The sequence below is a fragment of the Spea bombifrons genome, chromosome 1 (genome assembly GCF_027358695.1).
Source record: "Spea bombifrons isolate aSpeBom1 chromosome 1, aSpeBom1.2.pri, whole genome shotgun sequence".
In the NCBI taxonomy this organism is placed as follows: domain Eukaryota; kingdom Metazoa; phylum Chordata; class Amphibia; order Anura; family Pelobatidae; genus Spea; species Spea bombifrons.
The window spans coordinates 128,702,228-128,725,848 of record NC_071087.1 but is presented as its reverse complement, the minus strand read 5'-3'; the positions used below and the strand labels follow the sequence as shown (position 1 = coordinate 128,725,848).

The following is a 23,621-nucleotide window of genomic DNA, read 5'->3' as shown; positions in this document are numbered from 1 at the left end:
CTGCTGTGATTTCATTCTTTAGATGAACCTTATCGTGGAAACCCACAGACGCTGAATAATGCTGCCGCAGCTTTTGTATGCGTCCTCTGCATTACAACAATGACAAACTGCCAAAATTATTTAGCAAAATATATTGTTTTATTTTTAGATTAGCAATTTATTTACTTTCTTCCAGGTTTTTGTCCCTACCACCACTAATTATCTGATTGCACCCAACCAACCTAATGGTGAAATCCTACAAAATGATTAAAAGTCAAATAAAAAAAATAGCTGCAATACAGATCAATACATCAAGTGTATTAAATAGTACCGTAATTACACATACTGTATTAATTCTAAATTTAAAACATTTTGTTTATTTTTATTTCTAGTGTTTTTTCATGTGATATGAAAGGTGGTTACCGCACTACCATGTCCTTCAGAGTTCAGGGGTACACTTAGTAATGCACTTTTTCCTAAATTATTGATTAATATTATTTTGTTAATTTGTTAGTTATTGATTAATATAGCAATTAGGGAGGTCCAACCCGTGCATCCTTAATCAGGATGTTTGTGCTAATTCATTTTTTATCTATGTTAGAAATTACTATTATTTATGAATTATTTATTGATTTATATAGCACCATTATATTCTACAGTGTTGTTGAATGGGTAAAGCTGCATTAGAGCTATGTCCTATGTCTGAATATCTCTCTGTGGCTGGGGCTGGCCTAACAAAAAACTGTGGCTTATAAGAGGCCTTTTAGTAAATGTATTATTTATATAATACTTGTGATCTAGAGTTTGCATCGCTGAACCACAGTTAGCACTGAAAAGGCCCCTAAAACCTACAGTTTATTAGTAATTTGTTTAGGATAATTTGCAGTGCTGTTATCATTGCATTTACTTCATTGTCCTGATGGCACAATAAAATGTACCCATTCCACAAGCATTGCGATCTATACATTAATTCCATGGGTTATCACAAATCTCTAAAGTAGGTATATAATTAGCAGTTTGTAATAGACATATTTCCAAAGTTGATTAATCCAGTCTCTGCTACGATCTCATGCCAAGACTTTTATGAACACAGCCATTAACACTAAATTCTAAAGGTTATGGCTGAAAATGGAAATCATTTTACTGACCTTATGCTGAATTAAAATGCTAGATGATTAAACCTTACTCACATTTGTGTGCTTTAATCTTCTTTTCATGTCCTATTCATACTGATAAAATATATACACTTTCTGCAATCAGCATTTTTGCTTTTCCAGTCCCATTGAAACAACTATGGCATACCCTATGGCAAATCATTTCCCTAAAATACTCTTTTATCTCTCAGGTTCCTTATCTTCATAAAGCAGTATCACTAAATTCAAATTACTTTCACTGCTTTGGGGTGAAACGTCTTATTTTGTTTGCATTACTGTATATCGTCTATGGTTATATATAAACAGCAATAGAGCAAACATTTGCATAGAAATGACTTAGGAAACAACATTGTCTTCAAACAAAATGTCACATCTGAAGCTAACAACAACACTATACAACACTATACAATATATATATATATATATATATATATATATATATCTTTATACTTTAACATGTCTGCATAATTACATCTGGTAAAATATAACCTGGCTATTATAGCAAAAATAAATTCCCATAAAGAATTATACACATGCCTATGGAATTTTAACTTGGAACTTTGCAGATAGACCACTTCCTTTTTTACATAAAAAGTAGCAGTGTTTAGCTTTCTATTATGCTTTTTACCCTGGTACAGTGAAGGTACAGTGAGTGAGACCACTGCGAGATACAGTCTTTTTTGTAGACCACAAGCCCAGATGACACCCTTGGACACAATGTTCCAGATCTGCAGGGTTTGGTCAGAACCTGCAAATATGCACAGCACAAAAAATATACAAAACGGGGAGCAGAGTCCAAATAGCATAAAAGGCATAGACATTCGGTTTCCCGGGTTGCTGCTGAACTGTAAAATAGCGACAAATCCTCTTCAATTGTAAACTATTGGAAAACTATGGATAAACATAAAGCTATCCTGAATCTAAGACGGGACCAAGGACTGATTAAGGTCCAAGTCGCTACATCAGGATAATGAGCAGACTGGATGGGCCAAATTGTTCTTATCTGCCATCAAATTCTGTTCATATGTTTCACTTACCATTGTCTTTACTGAACAAAAATAATATTAATAGCATTAGCGTCCACAAATGGTCAGTGACAATACTTTGAGAAGAACTGCCGTGAGTGATTTAAGTCGTTTCTCATCCTGCTTTGTCATATTACTATGGTGCGAGGTTCCATTTACATCTGACAGAAAAGCACCTCATCAATCCGCCTGCCAGATAGCTGAGCATGAATTCAGCAAGTGGAAAAGAAGGAGGAGTGTCTATAAAATAAAGTCTAAATGCAAATGACTTGAAATTTGGAACACATTCATTACTTTAATTGAGTCTCAGTCAGTTTTCAGTCACAACATGGATTTCGCGCAGCTTGTCAACCTTAAGTGATGCCTGTTTAGTTAATAGCTGCGTATGTAAATGTCAGCCAACAGCCCTGTTACCATTGGAGAGTATATATGCGTGGATAATTCTAATGTGATTTACATTTAATGTGTGTGCAGTACAGAGCTGGGTTGATGTTAGCTATGGCAAAATAAGTGCCATAGGTCTAATCGCATGGTATTCGTTCAAGAAAGGGGCCAATTCACTAAAAGGAGAATCGGTAGCAGAGTTATGTTTTAACTCGTCAACTTCACTATTCATTAATCCAACCCCAGTGAGCTAGCTTGGTTGTCCCTGTATAGTCTATAGTTCCAGTCAGTGAGATTTCTCCAAAGTCTCCTTATACATATGGCCATCTTAGACCTTATTGCTGTTGAAGACATAATTATCCACCAAGAGCTCCTTTCAGTGAATATAAACCCAAAGTCATATATTACATTGAGCCATTGGAAGAAACGTTAGTCCTAATGAGACAATCAAAGACTCCAAAAACCTATTGTTTTTCCATTTGTGTCGATACAATATGATATACCGGTATTGTAGTTAAGTTACTAATTTATGGGTACATCTTGTAAAATATGTGGTCCTGAGTTATAGTATGTTTTGAAAAAACCCACATTTGGACAAACATAAGAAAAAAAGAAGCGGCAACATCGTACTTCAGTACCTTTAGCCTTTTTACAGGTACAGTTGGTCTTTCTACACAATTTTCTTGTTAATTTACGCTCTTATACTATTTTATGCACAATAAACTCTTTAATAAAGAAAAAAAAAAGAGAACTGAAAAAAAAGAAACAGGAGTTCACAGGAAGGCATAATGAGTACTTTTATGCCATTTAATGACCAGATGATGACACGCTTCAACTTTTTTCCCTTTCCCACACTTTTTCCCTTTTATTTTTTTTTTCTTGTGACAAATCTAGCTTTGAACCACTGCAAGAGATGAAGACTTTATTAATTTAGGTAATGCAGTACCATGTGTGGCTGGTTAATATTAATAAATCATGTGTCCATGCCCTTACCTCGATGTTAATTCCAGTCTTATCTCGCAGATAAGGATCATGCTTTTGGAAGAACAGTGGCAAAGAGCAGCAGTGACATACAGCAAAGTCATTAATTTTTTGGGGGGAGGGGGGATTTAAGGCAGCAATGGAGTATTCCAAAATCTACAACATAATATGTGTTTTCATATGTTAGATTAATTAAGAGAAATTCAGATTTGTGTAAAAGAAAACACTCGCTGAGATGTGCAGTTTAGAGACTTCATGTCACCCTCATGAATATGAAGACCCAAGGACGCTAGAAGCCGCAAAGCCAAAGTGTTCCACATTATTGCTAATTCAGCTTTTACTAAAAGTACTAAAATAATTCGGTCTGCAGCTTTAACCGTATGCATACCAGCTGAGTGAGCAATACATTGATCAACAATGCACTACACCAGCAACTGGAAATCCACTGGTTAAATGCTATCCTACGGGTTGTCAAGGAAACCAAAAAAATCATTGCCATTTTGCTGCAAGGCAAGAAAAATCGATTTAATTGCCTGTTCCTAACATTTTTCACAATTATTTTTTGCCCATTTTTCTCTAAAAGAACAATGACTCATATTAATTAGACAGAGCGTGTGGATAGATATGCTTATTTAAGCGCACGGCCTACGATTCATTTTGTGTATTTTTAACACTTAAATCCTGTGGTGGGGTAAAGACTAATATTTGAACTGCTTGTCGTCACAGTGTAACTATCAACACAGCATCGATGTTTCTGCCCAGACACTGAGCTGTAAATTTAGCGTTTAGGATTTAGTAATATAATTTTTTGACATGTAATTTTTCCTTAACCATGATTGACTAAAAGTTGTATTTGTTACAAGCCAGAGTTCTAACATCGTTATCTTCATATAGTCTTAATCTGGTCTATGGAAGAATATGGAGTAAAGGAAATGGAAAGAAAAGGAAGAAAGAAGGAAAAAAGAAAAAAGCTAACTGTTATTAGGAATAAAGTTAAAATGGAAACCAAACTAGTAATATATAAATTAAACTACAACACACATTTAAACCTAGGAGAAGCAAGGCAGTGAAAAGCATCCTTACACATTGATAAAATCTGATACTTTCGGAACTTGCTTCCCTGCTAGCATTCTGAGGACTAAGCGCACTGCACTGCCTTACATCGACTATCACATGGTATGGGAGGGTAAGCAAAAAGTAAAAGGTGAAAAAACAAACAAACAAATGCTGTGCATGTCTCCCCTGGTTGGTGCCAAAAAACCCTGATAGATAATGTTTTTTGAAAACACACCTCTCTTGGTTATCAGATACTATATCCTGAGCCTCCAGGTAAAGAACCTGCAGTTCTCATGTATGGTGATAAACAATAATGCAATAAAAATATTTTACTGTACCAGGAAAGCCTGTGTAGTTCATTCACTAAACGGTGACTGGCTGAGAGGCAAAACAAAACGAGAATAACATTCTTACACGTAAAGAAAAAGTGACCTACGTGGACAGTGTAGACGTAGTATTGGAATACATTTACACCAATGGTTCATTTACTGTACATGCCAAACCCACAGAATAAATGAGATGATACATTGTCAATACTCTCATTTCCCCATGATCGCGCAAAGAAAATTGTCCAGTCTCAATGGCGTTCCTGACCTTTTGATAACATCCCTGGCTTTTTAAGCATACATTTAAAAACATGACTCAGAAATAGCCAGTTACCTTAAGATTTGCATTCGAGAAGGGCAACTTACCATTTTGAGAATAAGCCCTTGGGGTAAAATTCAAAAGGCCTAAATTAGTTTGTGTTAAACATATTGTAAGTGTTATTCAAATTTAGCATATAGAGCTTCACAAGATCACTCCAATTAAGTTATTCAGGTTTAAATGTCTATGTTGTCATTGTCGAAATGTCTATATAATTTGCTACTAAAACCTTGATCTTTGAACTAAGCAAGCGCCGGGCGGTGACGAGGACACAGTACATGCACTGCTTTCTAGCAGGATTCGTTATGTGCTTACCCTGTGCTCTAGTTCAAATAACTATAATACAAACTGCGCTGTATTGCTAATTCCTGGAATGACAATTGCAACAAATTGGATCAGCCTCTCTCACTTGCTGTAATCATTTGATAAGCACGGCTGATGTCTAAGGCCTCTGATACGAGCCTAGAATTACATTTCCAAAGGGCATGAAACCAGAACTCAAAATGCTTTAACGCCTTGTCTGAGATTGTGTGGATGAAATTAATTTCCATTTACGTTGCATAATTGGGCCTGACTAGAAGTGCACGACATGTTTTTGGTTCCCCCTAATTATTATACAATGTTCTGTGAATACAGGCCCTTTCATCCATGGTGTGCAGGCCAAGATGGATCAATTAGTGCCCAATTAAAGGGAATGTGTGACTTTTCTGTCTGCAGGGAGAGGGGAGGGTTTGCCAAACATGTCAGCAGGCTAGATCAGAACATGAAAAGCAATACATGACTTCTAATTGATGCAATTCCCTTAAAAAAATGTTTGCATTTTCTTAAAATATGGGGGTTACAGAATCTCTTTGGTAAATTAGACCCATAGGTATAGTTTGAAATGCTAGCTTGATAGCTTTAATCTAAACCCCTGAATTGCTTATTCTGACTTGATATCAAACACTTCTTTAGAAGTGAACTTGTGAAGCTGGTTAACTTAATAATGAGTTTAGGCAAAATGGAACTTTCAATATAGAATCAATAGGATGTGCTAAACAACTGCTTAAAACCCCTACTGGTCTTTGTTGCCTCCATCAGAAGATGGAGGTGACAGACCCACGACACTGAACATTTATATTTATCGAATCCCAACAATTTCCAAATATTTCAGTTAACTTTGAACAGAAAACCCTACAAAGTTTATTTCACCACTGATGCTCTGATCACCCATCCCTAAACTTTCTCTGATAACCCATGCATACTTCCTTCCCTTGCGAATCCAATACAGTCCCACTATTCAATATCAACTGTGTCACTTCTTTAAATGTGCACATGGTCTTAAAGCAGAGCCGTCTCTTTTCCCAAATCAAGCAATTGCAATTTCCATTGTCTAATATATTTAATACTAGTAGCTTTGCCTATAAGTATAATTCCTTTACTTCTAACATAATAGATGAAACAACTCAATCGTTATTTATGAACAGGGACATAACTAGAAACCACAGGGCCCTGGTGCGAAAATTGCCCCGGATCCCCTCAACTTCAACAGCTGGTCTGTGCCACCCTTACCACCTTTCAAATATACACTCTAGCACACATATGTAAGTACACTTAGATAAATTACACACACTTACTCATACTTACTAACACACACATACACATTCATTCTAACACACACTTCATCGTACCCCACTCACACATACATGCTCACACACAAACACCTACACATACATGCTCACACACAATGCGCGAGCAGCCCCAGTTTCACCTCTGGGTCACGTGACGTAACCCTGGTACCTTCCTGTCTCCCCATGAACTTTCAAAATAGTTTAGAAAGGGCAGCCCTTTTTACCTGCATCGCTGTGGTCTACGTCGGAAGGGCCGCTAGACCATGCATGCATGGTCTCACCTATAGCCATTGTTTATTTAAAACCGTTTAAAAAAAGATCTTTTGTGTTTTGTGTACTGAAAATAATGTTTGATAAATATCTCTTCTATACCAAACTTAACATCTTATTTATATTTCTATGGCTCATAGAGCAGGGACCAAACTATGGAGGTATTTTTCAAACGCTGCATTGGCTGTGTCTTCTGCATTTCCCATGACTGAATTAATCTTTTTTATTTATTACACTGTTGCCACAATCCATTAAGTTATTCAACATCAGTTAGTATTTAATTTCACATAAGCACATGAAATATGTAGATATAGTTTTACATGGGTAATTACAGAAATTCTGTTTAGCTAGTGAATAGAAATATTAGTGAATTAGTAATATTATTATTTATTACATGTATTTATATAGCGCCAGAAGATTCCATAGTGCTGTTATCAGTGGAATAATTATAAATTACACACAATAACAAAACTGGCACAAAAGGAGAAGAGGGTCCTGCTCTTGATAGCTTACAATCTAGTGTATATAGACAGGTATGAATGCGTTTATATAATGAGTTTATAATTACCATGGGGAAATTATATATTGTTATATATATTATAAAAATTAGACTTACTTGGTATGCTATTATAAATATTAGACTTACTTGGTATGCTGCATCTGCTTGTTAAAGCAGCTAGAGTCTCTTCTTCTATGCTTTAGGTACAGCGAGGAAAGCGATGATACAGGCTTGGAAAAAAAAGAAGCAATCAGAAAAATGATAACTACAATGTTTAATATGTCACAGACAAAAAATACAGCAAAGCTACATGAAGTGGCTCTTGCTCAAGATAATAATACATATACTTAATGATTGGTGAAAGGTCTAAGTATATGAAGTGGCTATCCAACCCAGTACAGTAACTCATACACAAAGCACCCATTAGCAACAATAACACAATGTCCTTTGCAGAATGGATTAGCTTAATCATAGAAAATGCGCACACATACAATGTCTAGTGTATAAATATTCTTGGAGACAAATCTATGGTTTAAATACAATATACAATAATGCTTCAATAAGGTTCGCAATATCCATAAAAGTGTACATAAATAAGCAGTTCTCTATGGTGTATACAGAAAACATGAAGATCCCTTTAAATATATGACTAATAACAATTGTGACTGTGGGGCTGTGATAGATGGGTTAATCTGTTTATTTCCAAATGCTAAAAGTGTTTTTATAGATTGTATAATCAGTCTATATTGAGAGATTCCGCTGGCCTCCTTCCTATTATAGCTAAGCATTGGCTGTAATATACTTATGGTATTGCTCTGTGGCATTTTCAAGAAAATTATTCCATTCCTAGTGCCTTATACATGACTTCATTAACTGAGAACACAAGTAGGTATTTCATAAATACAATTTCTCGTTGGGTCACGTTTCTACTAGATTTTCCATGGACATAGTCATTGAATTTAGCTGCAAACATTTAATTTAAATCATTAAATTTGTTTCAGAGAGCAGCACTGACTATGTCACAGATACAGTAAATGAGTAAAGAAAGATGGAGTACTGTCTAGATCCAAAACATGTAAGAGTCATTATGAAATACAGCATCTGTGTCACGTGCCATTGGTTAACCTTCCGGAGTAGTTAGACTTATTCACCTTAATATATATATATATATAGAGAGAAAGCAAATTGTTCCTCTAGGTCTCCATTAATGGTCCTTAATGGTCAAGAACCAGTAAAGGAGAACATGCGAAGAAAAGAATGATGAGGTAAGAAAAAAAAAAGAAGAGAAAATAAAGAGATCCCGGCGGATCTAGGACATCTCCCCAGGTAAGTTGCAGGTACTTTGGTGATTGCTTAGTTACCTAGATTTTCAAAGGTGACTGTATTTTTGTGAAGCGGACAGAGTGTGTTGATACTTGTGGGACAGTCATTCAAAATAATATGTTTCAATATGGGTGTCTACCACCTCTTTAGGAGGAATTTGGTTAGAGGATTTCTCGTTTCTTGCTATGGTTTGTTTAAGTCCTCGTTATAGTAATGATTTTTTTCATTAAGCCAGAGATCGATTCTAGTATGAAATCAAGGAGAGCAAACTCTGGTGTAGGTATGATATGCAAGCCTGTGATGTCCATTATTATTTTAAAAATCCAGAGCCACAAAGGCACTATCACTGGGCACTCTCACCAGATGTGGAACATCAACCCTCTCATGTCACATTTCCTCCAGCATTTGTCTGAAACCATAGGGCAAATCTTGAGTAGCCTTGCTGGAACGAAATACCACCTGACTTTCTTACTTACAGCTCTAGGGCCAGAGATTTTAGATGAAAGATCCTCTGTGGTCTCCTCGCCTACTTCATTTTCACTTATAGAGACATCTGGCTTGGAATCCTTAACCAAAAAAAAGATTAAAATGTCATCAAGATCTATAAAAATATAGATATGAACAGTGATGTGAACAGAACACATATAATGTCGGAATGTTGTGATAACTATAATAACCCAATCCATTAAGCAAGGTTTATTTCGATATACTACCGGATTTTATTCAATGCATGACTAATTCTGATTCAATGCGCTTTACCCCTTCATGGATATAAGGGAATGGATGCTATTTATTATTTTTTTGACTTTACACATTTCAAGTGCATTGTAGCTGGTATCAGGGCCGGACTGGCCCACCGGGATACCGGGAAATTTCCCGGTGGGCCGGAAGGTCCGTGGGCTGGGCGGCCATGAAGACAGCCGCTGAGCTGCCCCCCAGGCTGCCCGAAATCTAATGAAAGCGGCCGCTGGGTGCTGATGCGGCCGGCCGGCATCAGCACCCAGCAGCAGCCGTGTGCGATCGCCGTCTAGTGATGGGAGCAGTGTGAGGGGTGAAAGCTCCGCCCCCTCGCACTGACCTTTCACCCCTCACGCTGCTCCCATCACTATGCGGCCATCAGATTGCTGGGAATGTAATCTGAACGGCCGGTGCGTGCTGATGCTGCCGGCCGCCTCTGCTTTAATACTTTTTTTTTACTTTATATGGCAAGCCGATCCAGCTTACCATATAAATAAAATAAAAAAGTGTTAAAGTAGCTCTGGCCGGCGGCATCAGCACGCATCGGCCGTTTAGATTACATTCTCGGCAGTCTGATGGCTGCATAGTGATGGGAGCAGCGTGAGGTGGAAGCTCCGCCCCCTCGCACTCGGACTGCTGCAGCACCGGATGTCAGGTCAGTGGCATCCTGGCTGTCAGCATAGAGGAGAACAGTATGCAGCTACCAGGAAGTCAAGAGAAGTAGAAGGTGAGTAAAATAATGTATTTTTTGTACTGTATAATGTTTTTTGTATTTGTTAAAAACAAAAAAAATCGGCATGTGTGTGTATGTAAGTGTGTCCCCCTATATGCCACTCTGCCTCCAGGAATGCCTTATATCCCCCTATATGCCACTCTGTCCCATGATATGCCTTTTAACCCCCTATATGCCAGAGTTGCATATAGGGGTATAAGGCATTTCTGGATGCAGAGTGACATATAGGGGGTCAAAAGGCATATCTGGAGGCAGAGTGGCATAAAGGGGGTTAAAAGGTATATCATGGGGCAGAGGAGCATATAGGAGGGTATAAAGCATATCGGGGAGGCAGAGTGGCATATAGGGGGCATAAGGCTTTTCTGGAGGCAGAGTGCCCCATGATATGCCTTTTAACCCCCTTCATGCCACTCTGCCTCCAGAAATGCCTTATACCCCCTATATGCCACTCTGTCCCATGATATGCCTTTTAACCCCCTAAATGGCAGAGTGGCATATAGGGGTTAGAAGGCATATCATGGGACAGAGTGGCATATAGGGGGTATAAGGCATTTCTGGAGGCAGAGTGGCATATAGGGGGTTAGAAGGCATATCAGGGGGCAGAGTGGCAAGCCTGGGGGCAGAGGTGCATAACTCGGGGGTAGGTTGTCAAATGAAAGGAAATAAAAACCAAACATGTCTCAATCATAGCTTTTATTAAATATGGAAAAAAATAGTCTACATGAATTAATAAAGAAATAAAAGTTTCTTACCAGAATATCGTGAAGAATAATGTGATCAGTGTTTTGTTCCACTGAATAAAATGGAACTCTTTCATCTAAAAATGTTCGCAGTAGTAAATGTTTTGATCCCATTATGTGTAATGTATTTCATTTATTAGGGCCTTTTAACACTTTTGCTTTCTGGCATGTTAATATAAATAATGAGATAAAAAGAATGGCACATAGTGTGACTCGGGTGTGTATAAGGGGTGCGTATGGGTATAAGAGCTTCACCGTGAGATAAACTATATGGGGCTGGTCTCCAAATTTTTCCAGGGCTGCTTTTCAGTCCCAGTCCGGCCCTGGCTGGTATGGAACACATTCTAACTTTCACCATTATCATTGTTTTCGATCAGGGATCTGATCTACCGATCAGCGATTTTTTTGAGAGGTGTTAAATGTGAATATGTTGTTGACCACCACCTTTATTGCTACTCTCCAGTAAGGGAATGTATAGACTCACAAAAGGAAATCAGTTTGATTTGGATTTTCAAGGAAAGGTGTCCGCAGATAGTTTTTTGAACCTCTCCCCTAGTATAGAGCTTCATACAATGCTAAAAAGATAGGGCACACACAAAAGAAGGGTTATCAAACAGGGTAAGAGGAAGGAATTTAATAGGAAAAAAATGAAGAATGAGGGCTGAAATTGGGAAAGGGTGTGGGAATTAGCAAAAGGGCTGAGGGAGATGATGCTTAGTCAGTAGATCTTGACGGTGAGAAAAGCACAGATGAAAACTTTTTGTTTCCAGAACTCACACTGAATGCAATTACAGAGCAATAAACCAAATTCTGAACCGCTGACCACAGACAATATGAATAAAAAAATAAAATGAAAAAATAATGCAATACAATTTTAAACATTAATAAAGGTGTGTTGAAGGCAGGACAGTTAATATCTTCATGCTCAAAGGCAGTGTGAAGCTGTATGCAGAGAAACTTTTGTTGAGAAGGCAGGATAATTAGCTTTAGTGCTTTGCAATTCAACACTTCTCGTCTGCCGTGGAATTAAATCAAGGCATCATTCACAAAATATAAAGCATCCATGATTTCAAAGTAAGACGAGACAAATGTTTTATTATCTAATGTCTCTATACCCAGTGCTGCACACAGAATAAGACAAGAGATTGTTGGTTTTCTGAAGGACGGTTTATGTGGAATAGACTTTAAAAGAGGTGATGGGCTGGATTCAATCCCAAAGATAAGTATATCATAAATTATTGAATGGTAATGATAATTCTCATTTATATTGCAACAGAAAAAAACCTAAAGGGGTCTATTCACGATGTCAAGATCTGGATGATATTATAAATCATTAAGGGTAAACCCCAGTGAGATGCTTCTATATGAATGGCTGAGCTGGTCCTTTATAATGCATTGATAAATCAGAGTGAAACTTAGAGTAAAGAGTTTTCAGAAATCTCACACATTATCAATGCATTAGAAAGGACCTTCTTCCAAAAACTTACCAGGGTCCACACTTCATAATACATAGTGATCAGGAAGATGAAACGCAACGGTAGCAATATGCTTGTAGCAACTAATCAAAACAAAAATCAACTAACCACATCAAGTGAATATTATAAAGGGCCAGCCATAATTAGAATTCTCCTGTTTTGGAAATGCTTCCTCTTATGTACAACTCGGTTTGGTTATAAAACTCAATAGTTTTAGCAATTAAACTAAACAATGGATTACGATTGACAAATAAAAAATAATTCACATATTTTACAGTTTTTCCATTATACAATATGTATTATTACTAAGGAAATATGTAATTTTCCTAGAGACAGCGGTGCTTGTACTCAATGTACTCTATGAGAGTGAGTCTTAATGTCATTTATACATTTCGACTTCCTTACTTGGAAGTCTATTGGGCCAACCCCATTGTTCTCATGAAACATACATTACTACATCATCCATGTAAAATATATTTGTGGATTGTTCAATAATGATGAGTAAAATACAGAAATGTGTACAATTTATATGAGTTTTGGATTGATATGCCTTGCACATGCATTAATCCACCATTAGATGGCAATGCAACTCATCTTTCTTCGGCGCTATTTATTTTCTGTTGGTGTAACCTGGTGTTCTAATTGCAAGACATGAATGCATTCAATAAATATGTACACAGCCTGCCTTCCTCTCTCTGAGCTCCCATTAGCCATATGACTGAGCATGGACGCCAACAATAAATGCGCCATTAACCCTGTGAAAAATAGCCTTTAATCAAATTAATAGATCTTATCAGCCCCTAAAACACTTTGTGTTGTATGCAAGAACCTTTGGATTATTGGTGGAATTTTCATTCCAAAAAGCTTTGCATTATGAGGAACACATTATGGCTTTATAGCAAAGTAACTTTCATCTATAAGAGGCTGGAGAGATTATAAAGTCTTCAACCCTCCGCAGAATAGCTGCATCGAGAGAGATAAGAAATATCCTGGTTCTGTAATATTTCCCTTCACTTTGGGATGACTATTTGAACAGCCATTAGGATTTCTGCTTCTAAACACACCAAAATATTTCTGGGGTTTTATTTTTTCTGAAAAATCAGACATATCTTATTCTTCACTGTCAGAACAGAAGGCATTAAATGTTATCTATCACACAGTTTTCATGTGGCATGGTCAAAACCTATAAGGTAAAGAAGATATCACCTTAATTAATTTGCGAGAACTCACTGGCATCACTGGCTTCAAACCAAAGTAATGTTACTTATATTAGGACAAGCAAGTTCCTTAACTAAACTGCAACTAACATCTTCTGCTGTTTGGAAACCGTATGTATTAAGTATAAATCATGGACAACTAAAAAGAAGATCACAAGGAATGCATGGGCCAGCAGTGGCATATAGGCCTGAGGAGGACACAAGGGAACCTAGGACCAGATCAACTGTTTTTTTTTTAAATGTCATATAAGTAGCCACTGCTGATACATCCAGTACTAAAATGATGAAGTAGTCTGCTGACCAAAAACATCTAGATCCATGCAAAATTGAAATCATAGTTCCCACAGCGTTACAGAATTTGATGGCGCTATATAAAACAATAAATAATAATAATAATGCACTATATGGACAAAAGCGACTAGAAAATAACCTTCCCCAAACTGTTCCCACAAAGTTTGAAGCATAGCATTGTTGGAAATGTCTTGGTATATCCCCTTCAGGGGAAAGCCCTGTTCTATTCCAGCATGACTGTGCCCCAGAGCACAAAGCAAGGTCCTTAAAGACATGATTCCCACAGAATCACTCCAAAATCCTGTGGAAAGCCTTCCAAGAAGAGTGGAAGACTATGTATTTAGATTGCAATGTCATAAAAGTCCTTGTTGGTGTTATGGTCAGGTGTCCCAACACTTTTGTCCATATAGTATAGATAGACCACTAGGTGAGTACGTCCATCAGGTTACATAAATAACCCTAGGTAAGGTTTATTTTAAATATTGCCTCAAAAGGTCTATTTATATATATAAAAAAAGAGATGCTTTTCATTTTTTAACAAAGAACCCCTTTTTCTTAAAGACTACAAACTAGAATTCAGCAGTCCCAAAAGATATGTATAAGGAAAGTGAGAAATTAGATATGCTAATTTAATATCCTAATTTAATGAGCATTTAAAAATCCAGGATTAAAACTCATTTTTACAGTTAGATTTTTTTCTTTAATGTTCCTCCTTCATAAGATTAGTTTAGGGTCATCAATCTTCATAAGCGAAAGCCCTTTTGAAACTTATATAGCTGCATCATATATATTCCTGTCCATGTACTATATTAAAAGTCAAAATGGGATGAATTAGGCAACGCACAAACATGTAGTGTTCCCCCATGAATGGTGTGCTATGGGAGAGTGGAGGCGCCATTCGGTCTGCATTACGGTCCTTAGGCAAGTGTCTCTGCCAACCAGCCTGGTTGTTTACCATCCATTGCAACCTGGTGTCCTGCAGCACCGCAACATCATCACATTTAGCAAATCGCATCAATGTCAGGTCGATTGACTGTAAAACATTTTCTTCCAAGAAGAAAAACAGAGAAACTTTGCAGTACTAAAGGACAGAAAGAGCTAAATATCATGCTGTCTACTCATGGCCCTACCTGGGAACTCTCAGGATTTGACCCGGAGTCTCAGGGTTTATGCCCAATCTCAGTGTCTCAAGGTGACTCCTTCCTATTCTACACTGCTGTAATCACGTCTAAAGACTCCTAACTGGTACTTTTTCTTTTAGTATGTTATGGTTGATATCCCTGCCTGAATGCAGGTGACTCAAGTGTATCTTTAAACTCAAGTGTTCCACGAGGACAGGTATTAGATCCATTTGGTTAAAACATTTGATGAGTCACTATAGACTATTATAGGTGTTAAAATTTCAAGTGCCTCATGGTCAGATTATTTTAACCAGATCATATTTAAGTCTTCCTATTTCCAGTCCATTAGTATCCTAAGAATTTGTTTTACGCTATCAGTTCTTGGTTAGCTTCAAGCATCTCCGCCAATTCTTTTTTCGTTGCCTTACACCTTTTTTAGCACACGGGATCTTTGTCACCTTATAGTGGCTGTTATGGCTGAGAGGAGTGGGAATGCGACGCATGACGAGGCAGGGGAGAAGAGTTGAAGCTTTGCTTTCATCTCATACTGGCAGAAGACAGCTTGCTAGGTGGGGGTGTTTGGAGGGGGTGAGGTTGCCAGCTGCTCTGATCTGAACTACAAATTACTTTGTCAGCCACCAGGCTATTTTACAAACTAGAAATGGTGCACAATTTTCGTGTCACTGATGAAAAGTATGTGACTAAACCTCAAAGAAAGTTTTTTTTTTTTTTTTTTTTAGAAAGCTAGGGAAATCAAACTTGATAATGTTAATCTTTTCTGCAACATACATGCTATGGCATCACCGATCCAATACATATAGGTAGTCTCCTGGGTGCCTGTATGTTCTGTCAGAGCTTTACCATAATATATCCTTCAAGTACCCATGTGTCTTATAGGGCAGTACACAGTATGCCATCTCACATAGAAGGTGAACTTATTACACTCATATAACACTTGCAAAGTGGGCATACGAGCATGTACCATCTCTGAGGATTTGAGTTCTAAATCAAGGGTAGCCAAGGTCAAACGACAATTAGATATGCCTTTTATCTACTGTTTGATAGAATCCAAAGCAACATGGATGTCAGTTTTGCAAACATAAAAAAAAATCAATTAAAGGAATGAACGCTTTTCGCTAGACACACTGCAACTGTAACTCACAGATTTACTGGGGGATTCAGTCCATACAAAGGACAAAATAGCAGTGGCATATGATTCAGTTAGCCACTGGCACCCAGTTTAGCTATTTTTCCAGATAAAAGGAAGATTTAAAGGGACGGTCGTGACCCAATTGTTTTTCAGGGATTAGGGAAACAAGCCACAGTGTAAACGACTTCAGCAATATCATATTAATGAACTCTTCAGTGTCCTGTCTATATTATCAGCTCAGACGTCTGGCAACAGTCTTGAATTTTCTAGGAAAGTCACGCAAACAGGCTTATGTCGATGCTTGACCTCTTGAAAAAGGCCTAGTAATCAAACCCACCAGAAAGAGGTGCATTTGTATAAAAAGGAAAACAAAACATAGTTACAACAAAAGAAATATAGTATCCGTGAATTCACAAACAACTGTTAGGAGAAGGCTCGCCAAATATATCCAATTATTGGCTCTGAAAAATGGTAATAAGAAGACACCAATGGTGCCGTATAGCTTTAAAATAAAAACAATAATATAAGGATCGTGTTTGAGGGATTGTACTGCATTGACGTTTTTCAACTTTTTTGTCCTGAGGATGCCAGGAATTACTCGTTGAGGGCTTTTACTGCACTTTTTAATTGACATGCTATTTGCACATTATAGTGACTGATATGTCAATAGTCATTAAGGGGTTAAGTGTTTACAGCTCTGAAACAAAACTGGACAGCAGATAAAAACCCAATTTGCCCATCATTTCTACTGTCAAGACTCAACCGTTAACCAGTTCTGGGTCTTGTCTTTGTTTCTTGGATTGTAATATGTCTATCCCATGGATGTTCTGTCACAGTATTAACTCCATCGCTTTTGCTGGGAGTCTGTTCTACTAAAAAAAAAAGAGGGTGTCACTTCTTTTGTGACTAGGGGTGACTAGGGGTGCCTGAAATACTATATACTGAGTATACTCTACCCTGATAATGACTGAAAATCTGGAGACTGCTTAGAAATATAATCCTGCCACGGGAGAGCGCAGAAAGGCTTAAGACAGGCGGTGGTCTTGTTTTCTTAGTTTAATTATAGTCAAGTGAAATATTATTGGCTATTGACCTATTACTTAAAATTCAACTTCATGAAAAATCAAGGTGTTTTAACATGTTCTGCAAATGTGAGATTGAGGATTAGCCAGCTGAGACTCTGTTCCCGCTCAGGTTTCATCTAACTGGCCATACAGTTGAAGAGGTAAGGTTGACACCTCCTTCGCTCTGCAGTTAAAAAGCATTTCATGCTAGCTAAAAGGAAAAGATTTACTGTAAGCACATGTCATGGATTTCATTTTCAAGAGCTTTTAACAGAGGAAGTCTGCCCTTCCCCCTTGAAACAGATAGACATCAGTTGACTCCCCTTGGTGGTAATGGTAGGTCCACAAATAATAGCCATAGCATTACTTCGAACCTAAGACTTTAAACGCCTGTTCTAATTTTGATTTCAGAGGCTTTTTTGTCTGTAGACCTCACACTTCACAGTGCTATGTTATTAAGTTGTCGGATCTGCAGGAAGCATCTCCAGCGAAAGTGGCACCTGAAATCATTTCAGATGTGCTAAGAGCACTATACGCCCTTCCAGTGCTGTGGACGTTTACATGGACTGCATATGTATAGAACAATGATATTAAGCTACTTTGTATGTTGTTTATTTATTGCAAAATAATAACCGATGCGTCAATCATTATAATTATATAGTGGCCTTTGGACAGGTTCTCTGGAGGTTCTCAGCATATGATGACAATGAATAAATTAAAGTGTTCATGATCTATGTGAAATAAATATTTTATTGACCAGCACACCACAAACATCTCATTTTGAGAGTTTATTAGCAAGCATCAGATATACATTAGATGATGTGAAATGAAACTGACGGATCACAAGCACTCTAAATAAGGTGCAATATGTATATATTGACTTTTCAAACAAGCAAGGTCATGTTTGTGGGATTTTTTGTTTCAGAGGGCATCCTCTATTACTACTCCAAGTATTGGAGTAATTGGGACCCTGGGTAGGTAGAAGTCCACAAGACCTTGTGCAGGGCAACCACTCTTCCGATATAGCTTTGAGCAGGTGCATGCAGGGCGGGCACAAGACATAGTGCCGCCCAGGGCAAAGTTTGAAATGCTGCCCCCCCCCCCAGCTGACGCCACTGCTCATTATCTACCCTTCCGCTCCCTACCTTTTCATTATCTACCCTTCCTTCTCATTATCTACCCTATCCCCCCCCCTTTGTACTTCACTTACCTTCCAGCAGTCCTGCGGCGAGTCTCCCTGCTCTGCCACGGTGCGCGCTGCTTTACTGCTGAGCGCCGGAAACGACATCATATTCTGGCGCTCAGAATTACAAGCCGGCACCGAGATCGAGTTAGAGGTCTCGCAGAGGAGAGAGAGGGGCGCCGAGCGGGTACTGACAACTTGATAAGCGAAAACCATTCGGCATCCCTCTCTCCTGCGCTTCAAAAAAAAAAAAAGGCGCCTCTTCAAAAGTGCCGCCTGGGGCAATTGCCCCACTCTGCTCCATGGCAGGGTGCATGCAAAGGCCTTGTCAGAGGCAAGGTGGGTCAGCAACAAGGAAATCACAAGAAACAAACAAAGGTCACAATGAAACAGGCTGTAATGCTCCAGCACTAAATGCTAGGAGCTGCTGATTGATATAGGCAACCATCTAGTGATTCTTGTATTGATTCACAAGACTCCAAATTGACAACTGACTTTTACATTTTTGTATACAGATTATATTTGTATGGAGGCATACACCAATTTAGCATGTTACTTAATGGTGTTTATTTAATGTTGGCAATAGGTTCATCTTCCATTAATCAGCGAAAGAAAGGCACATATGTCTAAAAAGAGTACTGTAATAATGCTAATCAGGGAAGAATCAAACAAAATCTCCCACTGATTTCCACTGAAGTTAATCCATGAAAGTCAGTCATTACCACAGTGTTGAATTTTAATGTTAGAGTCACCGGAATCATTTCTGGAGCTACGTATTATTTTAGTAAAAAATGGAGGTTACTAGAATTAACCCTATGCATGACATGAACAACTTAGAAATCCGCAAAGGACAGCTACAATTTCAGCTGGGATTTGGTACAGTCAATTTCACGTTGAATGTGAATGCCCTCACACGTAACTCGCAAAGTTTAAAGTCGCAGACACACACAAGCCCTGGAAAACAATCAACAGTTAGTTGTTCTACAAATGTTAGCATGCAAAGTCATGGGACTAGAGTCAAGTCTCATCAGCCGAGTTAACCCTTAACTCTACTGATCAGTCAACTAGTGAATAGACCTGGGCACTGTTCACTGTGTTCCTTGTCCTTTAATTGTATTACTCACAATTCTAGAATTTAATAATTCTGGTGCCTAAGTCAAACTCAACCATGCCTTCATGTGTAAGCCATTTTTACAACCCGATATATTCTTGACAGTTTTATTTTACTGTTAAGTGGTTAACTGAAATTAAAGGTTTCCCCTTGTAGAAAGAGAACTCTATGCCAAGCTCTGTTTACATACCGAGTTTACAGTATGCACAACTACTATGTAATATGTGCCTCTGGGAAGAGTGAAATGTGGTCTCTGAACAATAATTGAGCAGTTTATCATTGAGACCCATTTCCCCTGTCACAGCCTTCATTGACAAGAGACTGAAGCATTACAGAAGATATAATAGAAAAAACAAAAATACAGATGCATCTGTCTCGTATTTATAGGAAGATGGTGCATTAGCAAATGCAGATTGAATCGCTCAGATACACAAGGTTTAGATGTAGGACACATCCTAATTACAGTCTCAAAATACCAAGTAACAGTCTTCTTCTACATTAACCCCTTTGTGTCCTCTCAGCACTGTAAGGGGTAGGGTCCTTCAACTTATCCTATTATTTATCCAATGTTTCTGATTTATACTGTAAACCCCGCCCACCAAGAAAACTGATAAGTTAGTTGGCACAAAGAGAGACCAATCAGGACGCGCCACAGAGGAGGACCATGGCGCGAGAGAGTTCAGTGGTCATAATGGAACTCTTTCTTGGGCTTGCTCTACTTCCAGGGTGTCTGTTACAGTTTGCAGATATCAGGGAGCCGCTATTAAAATGCGGGAGACTCCAGGAACTTCTGGGAGAGTTGGGATGTCTGGAATATCATTGTACAAGTGGGACTTCATGCGCACTGCCATAAAGAGTGAACTTAGCGTGGTCTCTAAGCAGGGAAAGTCACCCAAAATATGTTAACAATGGCAGCCTCCAGATCTGCAGATAAAGAACGTTTATTGTAACAAAAATGAGATAAAACTAGGTTTGTGGCACACACTTCTCTATCAAGCACTGTATTTTATGCTAAAGGAGAAAAATATTTTTTCCCGTGGGACTTCTTCTTTAAGAAACTACTTACCCTAGTATGATTATGTAACTTTTTTAACACATGCCAAATAAGATATGGCTGACGTATCAATTTTAAAAGTTAGCCAATAAAATATGCATTTAAAAAGAAAAATACTTCCTCACCTTTCATTGACAAGAAATCTGTATTACCCGCTATAACCATGAGAAATATATCTTACAACTTATCATGCAGCCAGAATAATGAGCCGTCATATGCTGCCAGCCAGGGATCCTCCTTAGGGATGCAAGCATTGCCTGCCATGGAGATTAAATACACTTGCTTTTCATTTTATTTATTGATAGTGTGAGCTGGTTCATTATGTTTGATTTTGTTCACTTGATCTATTAATATGCACGCTATGGTTTCTAAGACTCATTTGTTTTATTTTTTTTAAGTGCTCTCTTGCTTCCTGATCACTAAAAATAAGTGGCTGGTTTATAGCCAAATGTCAGCCTTTGAGAAGTCCCTTGTAGCCGCTAATATAGACTGATCATTTTATCCACAATGCACCTAAATTATAACAATGAAATGACATTTTTGCACAGTGTATAATAACCATTCTGATTAAATAAGATGTGATGGGAAGAATGCAGGCACATTTTATAGATTTATACTAGTGGTATATTTACCATCCAGTTGTTCTATTATATAAAATTATTTATCTGACTCTTCTGAATTAAGGCACCGATTGGAAACTGCTTTTAATGTAAGCAAGTTATCAGAAAGCATATACAGCTAAATGCGAAACATGTAAAATAAAAAATGTAAATAGCTGTCTTTACTGCGGACCAAGAGGGGCTATTACCCCAGACTCAACAAGGGATCCACAACAGCAACACATGGACCCCATCACCAGATGTCATAGGCTGGTGGTGGTCTATGCACCAGATGGCACAGACCTCTCTTAATGTTTCCATCCTCACTTTCCTTTGCAAAATCCTTGTACCAGATGTGTTCGGCCATTTTTATATATAATGACAAGAGGAAGAAATGTTACTACTTCTGTTTGTGGAAGGTGTTGATATATTTTTTTTGTAAACCACCTACGTGGATATTCACTGTACAAGCCAAATTATTCTGGCTCCTGGAAATTACAAAATGTCTTTGATTGGTTTCTTTTTTTAAAAGGTGTATTACTTCTGCAGGTTACTCCCTTAGGTTTAAAATCCCTTTGATGTACTGATATTGGTATGTAGTTCATATGTACCTATAGCTTTGCTTCTCAGCCAATTTAATTGTTTTGGATACTTTGTTTTAATGTAAGGAGTAATTGAGCTGGGTTGTGTAGCATGTCTACGACATTCTCATTCCAAGTTCTTCAGCCTTGCAAAGGTTGTCTGAACCAATCGTCAATAATCAGCAAATTAGTAACGCAGGTTGGGGGGGACAAATAAGTGGACAGGATCCTGAGAACAGGACAGTAAGATGGTTGCTCCCATAGTATACACAAAGAAGGTTTGTAATTCATTATTTGTTTCTTGTTTTGATTGATAAACACCATTGCACATGTTTATTTCATGTACTTAACCATTAAATGTAGAATTTGAGAAAAAAGCATGATTCTCTATCATCAGGCAGGACCTTGATATGATGATATAATAAAGCAGAGAAGGATTTCTTAAAATGTTGAGCTTCATTACAACATAAGCGGATAATAAATCTCTTATGTAATGACTGTGATATAAAAATATTGAAACATTTGTCTCCAAAGTAATTTAAAGTTGTGTCGTCCTGTATTCAATGCTCACAAACATCTGAAAAAAGGGTGCAACTGTAACTCAGGGATGTTAGATTTACGCAGTTTACAGTTCTTCTCACCTAGGCAGTTCTTTTAGATCTTTACATTTTATTTCCAAAGAATCAAAAACCTTAGTGTATAATCACTTTGAATGCATGCAGCTTGAGGCTACAAATTCCCAGCAGAAACGGCCCCGTACACAGTCTTTACTTCTGACCTTCACTTTGACTATATGATGCATTTCATGTCGGAAACCCAAAGATGTTGCATACTTTGTGTACAAATAATTTCCAATTTCATAGCTCAGCGATATTCAAAGTCACTGCCATCTTTCTTACAAACATGATTTTCTAGCCAAAGTCTATGAAATGACTGTTCTACAGCATCATTTATTTTGGAAACAGTGTTTCCTTAACTATTTCCTCAAAAAAAGTTTCTATGTTAGCTAAAGCAGTAGAGATTAAAGTAAATGTGTGTTAAAATTATTGTTTTCAGAACGTACAGAGGTTTATTTTTTTCATTAGTGTAACATATTAAAAGTATTTTAAAAAATTTCAGGAATCTGGAGAAAATATGTTTCCCATTTAAATAGTACCCGTTATCTTTGTTGAAAGTAACTCTCCTACACCTATGTCTAGGGAACACTGAAAAAATGGATGGGTTTCTTCAGCAAGAACAGGGTAGGAGGTGAAGGAATCTCACTAATTTATCTATACATTATACCATACTCCCTAACATTTCAGGTGTCCAAATCAGGACACTTATGTATGGTGGCATGGCTTGAGGCAAGGAGAAGTGTTGCGGCACAGGAGGGACATGGTCACACAGTTACCGTCTGTCCACTATAACCAAACAGTCACCTTGCTGTGCTCAGCTTGATTTTACAATTGCCTGGACTGGTAAGAGGATCTCCCCAACCAGTTCATGATTCCCACCTCAAAATCGGTACTATCGTGTGAAAACTGGGACACTTGGGAGGTATACAGAGACAGGCAAGGTCATCGTGCAGCAGACGATCAGGGAAGTTTTAGAATATAAAGTGAGGAGTTGAAACCACAACTCTATTTCCAGCTCTCC

At 37.9% G+C, this 23,621-nt stretch overlaps 1 protein-coding gene across 1 annotated transcript in view; it reads right to left on the bottom strand.

Annotated features, from left to right (window-relative positions):
* Positions 1-23,621, bottom strand: part of CCDC60 (coiled-coil domain containing 60) — a 61,358-nt gene that overhangs the window by 20,693 nt on the left and 17,044 nt on the right. The window contains exons 2-3 of the mRNA XM_053473456.1: positions 9,403-9,492; positions 7,751-7,833 (exon numbers count right to left, since the gene is read on the bottom strand). Of these exons, the coding sequence (XP_053329431.1) occupies positions 7,751-7,833; positions 9,403-9,492 (173 nt within the window). The remainder of the gene's footprint in view (positions 1-7,750; positions 7,834-9,402; positions 9,493-23,621) is intronic.